Source organism: Gavialis gangeticus, unplaced genomic scaffold, assembly GCF_001723915.1.
Source record: "Gavialis gangeticus isolate Ggan-Ray unplaced genomic scaffold, GavGan_comp1, whole genome shotgun sequence".
In the NCBI taxonomy this organism is placed as follows: domain Eukaryota; kingdom Metazoa; phylum Chordata; order Crocodylia; family Gavialidae; genus Gavialis; species Gavialis gangeticus.
Window position 1 is genome coordinate 82,817,750 of NW_017729031.1, and position 9,893 is coordinate 82,827,642.

A 9,893-nucleotide genomic window follows, 5' to 3' on the forward strand; every position below is an offset into this window, starting at 1 on the left:
ACTAGCTTTTGGTTGGCTGTATCTGTTGAAAGAGATAATAGTGGTGAAGTGTGTCATGTCATTGAATATACTTCCAAATAAATGTTTCTTGTTTTTTACAAGGGTTTTTCAATTTGAATGTAGACATGCTATTCCTTGTTTGCCTAATAGTTGCTGTGATTACTAGACAATTCTCTGTTCCAGTTAAAAAGTACTCCTGTCTTGGCTTTTTAACTTCCTGAAAAATGTATTGAGGCTTCTGTTGGGTTTCTTTCTTTTCTGAAAGAAAAACAAGTTTAAGATTTTTTTATCTCCCTGGATACGAACACTTCATTTTTAAAAGGTTTCTTGTTTATCTGTACTCGGTTGGGGCTGCAGTTTCTTGTTTCACTTCCTATGGAATTTTTACAGACTTACGTAATTAAGATTGGTTAACTTTAAATGGAGTTCATTCTCTGCTAAGTCTAATCTACTAAGTACTTTTGGTTCCATAATGAAATACTGGGCAGCCCCTTCAAGCATATTGGATCTTTGTAAGTGAATTCAGCAATTTGATTGGAACTTGACTGTCTCAAATCGGAAGCATTTGCTGAGATCTCATACGGTAAATCATTATTTCAGAACCTGTAATTCTCTTCTGCAGAACTTCTGTATTTAAAAACTCATCCAATTAAGATCAACAGCCAGTGAAACGGTGCTAAAAATGGACTTCAGGATATGTTGGCTTCCTGTTTAAAACACAAAGAAGCCTTGTAAACTTAAAGGTGCACCAACTTGGGATGACAAATTGCCAAGTGCCAGCTGCCCTCATTCACCAGATTGAGCAAGAATTGGATGAAGATGAAAAGGAGATGATGCTCTTCTTGTGCCGGGACTTCGTTCCTGATCTACCGAGTGCAGACCTCCGAGAGCTTCTAGGGGCTTTGAATGAGAGGGGAAAGCTGTCACGCCTTGGCTTGTCTGAGCTGTTATACAGAGTTAAGAGATTTGACTTGCTGAAGAGGTCCCTGAGGACTCAGAAAGCAGCAGTAGAAGCTGATCTGGCCAGGTATCCTAGATTGGTCTCTGATTACAGGTAATGCATGCATTTCCCTTTTCAAAGGTAGCTTGTTTGTTCAGCTGTTTTCTTGGTCTTTTTATAACAGAAAAAGATACAATTTAAAGGTTAAAAAAAACAAGGGAAAAGAGAATTCTGCAAAATTATAAAAGGCTTAGAGCTATGCTATTAAAAGGACTGGTATCACACTTGTTTGCCTTCCAGTTTCATAGCAGGAAACATATACATTAAGAAATAGGGACCAGTGATGCTTTTGTAGCCAGAAGGAAGATGAATGTAGATATGAACAGATAGAAAAGTTCTTCTGCAGCAAGGGTGGTCAGCCTGTGGCACAAGTACCACAGCCAGCTTCTGTGTGGCAAGTTGCAGATTTTTGGGTGGGGGGGAGAGGAGATGGTTGGCACAGTTGGCAGATTGGGCAGGGAGCAGAAAGCAGAGCAGCAGGTTAGACAAGGAGCACAGGATAGGAAGTAGAAAGCAGAGCAACATATGAGGCAGGGGAAGGGGATCAGAACGGGGCCTGGAGAGCATGTGGGTCTAATTCGTAGCATTCCTTCCAAAAAAGTTGACCCCCTCTTCTCTCCAGCAGCACTACATTTGGTGAACTTTTTCATCACTTTGACTTTATCTAATTTTGGGCCAGGTGAGTCTGCAGTGTGCTGGATAGTTCCCAGCAGCTTACCCCCAGTTGCTTTATCGTGTCTGATAAATGGCCCGAAGTGAAAGCTATGCTGGTTTTTTTCCTGGGGATACATTTCTACAGAGAAATACTCTTCTCTATTAGGAGATTTTTCCTGCTCCTCAATCACTGTGCCTTCAGCTTGTGTTGGTGGGTTGCTGTCATTGCTGAAGGCTGAATGTTGAGGGCTTTTGTAGTTTGATTAAAGGAAGAGTACTTTTATAGTTCAAGGTGAGTACAGCTTGTATCCCATCTAGCCTACCTTGGCTCTGGTACATAAGAAAATCATTTCCTAACGCAGTGACTATAGCATATTTAGTCCAAATGGGAAGTAATCATGTTTTTGCCTCTTGTTCCCAGCTTTTCCCATTTTAATCTGTACTGTATCCTGAGCAATTGCTGTGACTTAACATTGTGTAATCTTCATATTTGTAGTTCTGGAACTAGAATGTACAGGTCTGGCTCAGGCTATTGCTGTCTTGTTCTGTTTAAACCTACTCATAAAGTCATTGTGTAACAGGAGGAAGGTCTAGTTGAACTGTGAGCACTATCACCTTGTATGCTACTTATTAGTCCACTAATAATTCTTATCTTCAGTACTTAGGATATTAATGATGTACTCTTTATGATCATGTACTCTTAATGGTGTTAAGAGTTCACCATTAGAGTTCATCTCTGAACGATGACTAGAGACAGATTGTTCACATGAAGTGGAAGCATTTGAGAATCAAGTGGGGAGAAAATCCCGACATCTGTGAGGCGAATACATCTCTGTGATTTCTTTTCTGATTGCCTTTAGATTCCTGAAACAATGGTAAATCTTATAATTGTAATATATGGGTCTTGAATGACAACTGGTGCGTCTGCACTGCAGTCCCAGAAGTAACTGCAGCATACTGATACCTCAGCTAGCTATGACAGCATGGAGTTCAATAAATAGACTAATTTACCCCACTGAATGTCAATGCTGCCATGGCTATATTGCTAGCAGTATCTGAGCAGTCTTGTTTAAAGCTTTCTTGGGGATATCTGTGGTCTAGTACGTTCTGCAGTATGTAAGCATGCCCAAGGTGATCCAAACATCAGTGCCAAAACTAGGAATAAACTGAACACAACAAAATTTCAAGTCTCTTCTCCTGGCAACTAGACCTTCCTTCTACCTACAGATTGCACCTGCTGAGAGATCCATGTGCTGATGAACAGGAATTGCTATTTTTTAATCAGGGAGTGGAGTGGAACAGGGACTGTCCTATAATTTGGTTAGGAATAAAACGTGGAGAGGATTTCAGCAGAACTAGGATCTGACTGAAAGTTAATATCTTGGAAATGGCTGATCTGTCTTTCAGGGTGTTAATGGTAGAGCTCAATGAGCAGCTGGATAAAAAAGAAGTGAATTCTCTCATTTTCCTGCTCAAGGATTATGTACCACGCATGAAGATGGCAAAAGACAAGGTAACTCTTCTTTTTATATTTCCATATTGATGTTTCCTCTTTCCTCCAAAGTGGAGGAATAGGAAAATGAGGGGCTAAAGCTAAATAAGATACTAATTAAGAAAATGACATGCAGAAAAAAGGAGGAAAAAGATTGAAAGGAAAGAAAGAGTAGGAAGAGGTACACAGAAATAAGAAAGTTTGAAAGGAAAGAGAACCCATTAAAATCCAAAGGATGGACCTGTAAGTAAGATTCAGAAAAATGAGAAGAGGAGAAAATAAAGAATGCTTTATGCAGTGGCACTACTAGTAGAAATAAAGCCTCTCTCCTCTTAAAATAACTGCCTGTTGAAAGCATGTACAAATTCCCATCCATTCCCAATAGATATAAATATGGAATATATTCAGGACTGTGATGTTCATGTTCCTTTGTGTTCATGCCCTGTTTTATTTATTAAACCAACCTTATCATTCTTTCATCAAAACTTCTCTTCCTCTATTCAAAGGGGTTTGGTAGTTGAGAGATGATGAATCTGTCCTCACGTAACACAAGGTTATTTCGGAAGTTTGTTTTTTTGGTCTTTGAGGCTTTTCTAATGGGAGGGAGGAAGGGGTGGGTGCTGATAAATCCCCCAGAGCTTTTTTTGCACCATGGTATGTGAAGCAAGGTTCCAAGTGACTGGCTGAGCATCAGCAAGGAAATGCAAAACTATTTCCTCAAAAACTAACTTTAAGAGCAGCGCACTCTAGCTAGCAGTTCTTAGTGATATGACACCAAGAACTCTTGTCTAGTCCAGACTATCAGTTATATAAATGCTTAGGACCAGGATATCAAACATATAGCCCATAGGCCAGATCTGGCTAGTAGAGCCTCATAGTCCCCAGTGACCCCAGGGCTGCCCCACATGCTGCACTAAACTGGCCCTGCATGCCCAGAATACATGCTGCATGCAGTGCCCACTGACACTGGATCCTAGGCTGTGAGGCTGGTCCCAGGCTGTGCCACTCATGGCACTCACAGGGGCCGGGGCTAAGGCTATGCAAACCTCTGGGGCCAGGTTTTTGGCTGGGCTGACTATGGCGCCTGCTGGGACCAGGTCCTGAATTGCAGCACCTGCTGCAGCTTGGTCCTTGGGGGTGTGCTGACCACAGTGCTTGGACTGCAGCCTGGGTCCCAGGCCACGTGGCCCACTTGACCTGGTGTCCTAAACCAGCACATTGAATCAGGCATGTGGGCAGGGGGATCCATGGGCATGATCCAGCCCGTGGACTGGCCCCGTACCACCTATCCAGTTTGGGGAGCCCGATGAGTTTAATACCCCTGGCTTAAAATGAGTTATTTCCATAGTGCCTAGGATTAAAGTAAAATCTGCAGTGTTTCCTATGGTGTTATATTTGGCTAATGAGGACAGACTTATTCTTCCCAGAGCTGTTGATAGGAAGCAAAACAGTGGCACTGCAGTTTGTAAGTCTTTTTTTGTCACTGTCATAGAGTTTTCTGGCTGTTGTGATTGATCTGGAGAAACAAAATATGGTGGCCCCTAATGAGCTGGAGCTGATTGAAGAATGTTTGCACAACATTCACAGGATAGACCTGAAGAAAAAGATCCAAAAATACAAACAGGAAGGTAAGATGCACCTGCATCTTTTTGCACCTCAAAAGTTGAATAGCTCCATTAATATGAGTCAGACATGCCTGGGGATGAAGATATTGGATTGCATTTTAGAAGTATCTTCACATGTAAAGGAACTAAACTTAGTCTTAAGAAATGTTTCCATTTATCACATTAGCAGCGATATTCAGAGAACTATAACTTTGTTCTTCATTTTCTATACATAGTGGTGCACACTCACAGTATTATGTGTTAGCATTGTGCTGTAGTACCATGCCACAGTGTACCTGGAATCTCAGTCAAGACTTGACTGGAAATCTTCTTGCCATTTTATGTCAAGGGGCATGCATAATAGAGGGGGGAGGCCTCTGTGTTCACATATATGTGTTTTAATAACTGTCCAACAAAACTTAAAATCCTAGTATTTAAAATAAACATTTTGCTACTGTGATGTTCTTCAACACTTCATTAACTTGAAAAGTGGTACTTGAGATACAATGCTATATCTTTAGAGTTGGATTGTTTTTTGTTTCGGGCAGTGATAGCTTTTTTATTTTTTAAGGTAATAGTCTTCTGTACTGTCCACAGATCTCTTTATATTTAGCTGAACTTTGTGCCTTATTTTTTAATATAAAGTTCTCCTACCTTGCTGACCAGCATATTATTCATTTTGTCTTAAGTGTTACCTTTAGTGGTATTTGCATATGATAAGCTGGCACATGCATCATGAGTTGGCAAGAATTCTGATGAAAAAATTATATTCAATAGTAAGTATGAGGGAAATTCCATTTTGGATAAAACAAACATATGGAGGCATCTAAATTTGTATTTATTAGATTTGTCCCTCCTTATAAGGGACAACTGAGTATATTCTATTTCAAGGCTTTATTAGATTATATGGGACTATTTATGCACATGCATGTTTTTATGGGGAAGCTGATTATCTCACCATTATTTACTATAAGCTGGTCTTGCACTAGTGCCTAGGAAACTCAGTCGTGGGCCAGAACTATGTTGTATAAAGGGATGCTTACCTTGAGGAGAAAATTGTGCTTTAATAACTATCAGTAATTTCATGTCTGGACAATTTTCAGCTCTGATGGCTCCCAGCAGTGCCCAGCCAATGTATATAAATGCACTTCAGGCATCTCTTCCTAACCTGACTCTCGTGGACCCTCCATATTCTTCAGGGGTAAGTGTGCAATACATCAACCACATTCATGGGTTCTCTATAAAGGCTGCCAGAAGTAAGAAGGAATTGATCTTCTAAGAAGTTGGAGAGTAAGAGAATTAAAATTTAAGTACTGTTAGTACTTAAAAGATAATGCATTGCTTGATTTGTCTAATCTATCTTAGCTGCTGGTTGGGAATCTCACCTTGTCTTTCTAACTAAAGCAAAACTCCTGTTAAAATCACTGGGTCTTTTTCCATGAGTTAGGAATAGAAAATATAGCTCTTGATCCTTTTGTATGGCTGTGAGACTTTTAGGAACCAAAGGAAAACTACTTTTCCCATTGACTGTTAGAAGTTAACAGTTGTGCTTTGTCACTGAGAAAAGAAATTGTCCTTTGGTTTCCCCATGAACTTAGTGTCTGATTTGATCTGTTACCATGAGTGAATGTGAAAAGTCAGCCTCGAGTACTTCTAAATTACTAGGAATTGGATCATGACATATGCAATTTGAGCTTTCCTAATGTATTCCCTTTTCCCATAGAAGAATATTAATCTTTGGAAATGTAATATGCACTATATATATCCTTATATAAAGTAGTATAGACACAGAAAATATATAAAGGTACATTTATATATCATACTGTATGCCTACATTCACAATATTCTACATGATTAGTATATACTATTTTTATACCATTTTTACATATATACACAACTTCCATAACAATGTCCTTTTCTATTGTCATTTTGCTGTGGGGCAGTGGGGGGTTTGCAGATGCAAGGTGCAGTGGGAAGGGGTTGTGGGTGCATCGTGCAGCATGGGACACCTGCACTGATACATGGTCTAGGGCAGTGTTTCCTATCCAATGTGCTGTGGCACAAAAGTGTGCCATCAGAAATAAACAGATGAATTTTGCATTGGCACTGAGCTACAATAGGTATGAGGATGGGAAATGCCTTAACAGGTGTGCCGCAGAAAATTTTTATTGATGTAAGTATGCCGTGGGCTGGAAAATGTTGGGAAACACTGCTCTAGTGGGGGGGTGAAATCATTGGCATGTAAGTGCAGTCGTGGGAGAGGGTCACGGGCATACACTGCTGCAGTAGGGAAGCATCCATGAGGCGTGCAGCCTAGGGGTGTCTGCAGCTCAATTTGGTGCAGCCCATGGGGCATGCCTCCTTCCCTCCTGCAGTGCAGCCTGTGGTACTGCAGCCATCAGTAGCTTAGAAGGTGGGCAGCTGTGCTTTACTGAAAGCTTTTCCAGTTTGCCAAGGCGTGAGCTGCTTTGATTGCTCTTCATAAAATACTTGTCCCTTTCTAAGCGAGGGCAAAGGCTTTTTTGCGTCAAAAGTTGATACTGTGGTTAGTTAATAGAGGAACAGAAAGATAATATTTTTTGTTTGTTTGTTTTTTAGATATGGAATATGAACAAAGAGCACTCATTAAATGGACAGCATGCCATTCAAAGTAAGAACCCCCTGTTTGGAATTTTATTAACAAAAAGACCTAAGCTTTTTACTTCCTAGTGTTAAGGGACTGGCTTAATAGTGTTAATGACCTGCCACTCCACTTGACAACAGTGGGTGTCTACAATTTGAATACTTCTGAAATTTGGTATTAGTCTACATATATATAAAGGGCTTTGTCTGGCTGGCTGGCTGGCTGTAACACTCTTGGAACACTCTGATTGGTTGTCTTGGCAGCCAATCACAATGCATACTGAAACAACCAATCAGAGTGCTCTGCACAGATGGACGTGGACGGGTGAGGGGGGACAATGCGTGGCCAGATGCGGAACAGTGACAGCGCAAACTGGTGGCTGGCAGTGGTGGCCACTGTGTGCAAACTCCCCTCCCCCCAGCTCGTGGGAGGTGACGGTGGCATGGGGGGGGGTGCGCAGTGCTCCGTCATCCCCCCCCAATCATTCTTGATGTGAATTAATATAGAAAACCAGTAAATTGCCCATCACTTATTGCCACACTAAAACTTACAAAGCATTGGATACCCTTCAGCTTTTCTTGGCTAAACCAGTCATATTCCACTGTTCCATGTTGCAAATTCTTTTTTCTTTTGGTGATTAGTGCCTGTAAGAATGCAAAGCAAAAATCTTGGATTATATTACTCCATTTGTAATCATGGAATTCTTATGTAGTGAGTATTATGAATTTTTATAGCAAGAAATGATACACTAAGCATTTATGCACATAATGTTATCATTCTCATAGGATGCCAATGTGTGTATAATTTGCACTCTAGATTTTCATAATAATACCTTTTTTATTCATTATATATGTCAAAAATAATTCCTTACTGTGTCTGCTTTAGCATGCATAAAACAAAAAGTTAAAAACGGCTAACTATTGATAAATAGTCACTGATGGCTAATTAGTCATTCTTAGCACAGGGGAGTCAAAAATGTGGCCTGTGGGATGGATATAGTCTGCCATGCTCTTAGAGGGGCTGGGAATTCAAGGGCAGGGCCCATCACCAAAATCCAAGGTGCCAGAGCCCTCTTGGTCAGCAACTGGAAGTGAACAATGGCCATGTTAATTTCCCCACAAGAGCCCCCTGGTCTGGATCTAACCCAGAGAACAGGCGAGTTTAACACCCCTGCCTTAGAGTGATGAATGAACCAGATTTTACTGTACATCTTTGGGTGCGTCTACCTAAGACGCTAACTGCGCAGTAGAGTAATTCTGTTGTGCATTGATGCACAATAGTAATTCTCTTGTGCAAAAACTGTACTAATTAATCTATTGCGCATTAGCATCACCAAAACACCGTTTGTCTGCCCTACTGTGCAGTAGTGCTGATTACAGCACATTGAGTTGGTGCATGTTATTACAGGTACTAAACAATGCACTGTAATTACAGCGATTAATGAATGTGTAGCTGCATCCATTGCCATGTACACAAACTATTTAAATAAGTGATTTATTTATGCAAAGAGACAGCTAGAAAGTTGGGAAGAAATCCTGCTTTCACTCACTTATCAAAGAATCAGTGTAACCTAGATTAAAATGGATTTTCAGGTATTTTTGTCTGAGTAGACATTAGTATAAATTAGGATTTAGTATCGGCCTTTTGGCTAAGATCAAGTGTATTAACTAGGAAACAGAATTTTGTACTACTAAATTTGCTTTTTTTTTCTTTCCCTGTAATATTCTGTTTCTTTTTTTTAAATAGTAGGATGTCTTTTGTTCTTATTTTCATTCAAATTAACCAAATGAGTTCTGATCAAACATTTCCGATTAGAAAGCCAAGCTGGAGAAAAACAAAACTGGGTCAGCTAACTAAAATGAGAGATTTTAATTAACAGACATTGTAAGAGGGTAACTTTTTAATAGATATGGTTATGACTAAAAATTGTTCCTCGGTGCATACCTGTAAGCTGGACTTGGAAAGCAAAGTTAACCTTCAGATTCCAGTGTATAAATGGACTGGCTAACTTTTTTAAAATTGAATGTTTTGTTTGGAAAAAGTGCTGATGTGATATCCCTGCATGCTAATGTCTTGTTAGGCCCAGGACAGGAACAACATAACTGGCAACATTGCAGGTACCTTCCCACAGCCCTACCAATATGCATTCATCTTGGTAGGACCTTACTTACAAGTGTGCAAAGTTTCAACTGGGATTCTGACTTTGATTTTTCACTCAAATCTCACTTGGATTTTTTTAAACTTGCATAGTAACTTAGAGAAGAATGAACAGGCCTGGTAGTGATAGGTCTTTTGCAGAAAAAAATGATTACTTTTTAATTTTTATTTTACTTTGCATTTAAGGAAATGTCACTAAAATCCACAGTATAATATTTTGCCTAAATACTGAGAATAACTATGTTGTGTGTTGCAGCAGCACCAGTCCATGTGTCAATACAGGAATCAGGAATAGCTTCACCTCAGGTAAAAAAAAAAAAAAAAAAAAAAAAAAAAAAAAAAAAAAAAAAAAAAAAAAAAAAA

At 39.8% G+C, this 9,893-nt stretch overlaps 1 protein-coding gene across 3 annotated transcripts in view; it reads left to right on the top strand.

The window, feature by feature from the left end:
* The window catches only part of CFLAR (CASP8 and FADD like apoptosis regulator), a 36,396-nt gene that overhangs the window by 12,051 nt on the left and 14,452 nt on the right, over positions 1–9,893 (top strand). Inside the window, exons 2-7 of one of the 3 annotated variants that reach the window (XM_019523208.1) lie at positions 623–1,054; positions 3,062–3,167; positions 4,639–4,774; positions 5,854–5,951; positions 7,349–7,400; positions 9,787–9,836. In XM_019523208.1, coding sequence (XP_019378753.1) covers positions 759–1,054; positions 3,062–3,167; positions 4,639–4,774; positions 5,854–5,951; positions 7,349–7,400; positions 9,787–9,836 — 738 coding nt within the window. In that variant the 5' untranslated portion in view covers positions 623–758. Of the gene's footprint in view, positions 1–7; positions 1,055–3,061; positions 3,168–4,638; positions 4,775–5,853; positions 5,952–7,348; positions 7,401–9,786; positions 9,837–9,893 lie in introns of those variants that run through there. The other 2 variants (XM_019523210.1, XM_019523209.1) reach the window with 2 other exon arrangements.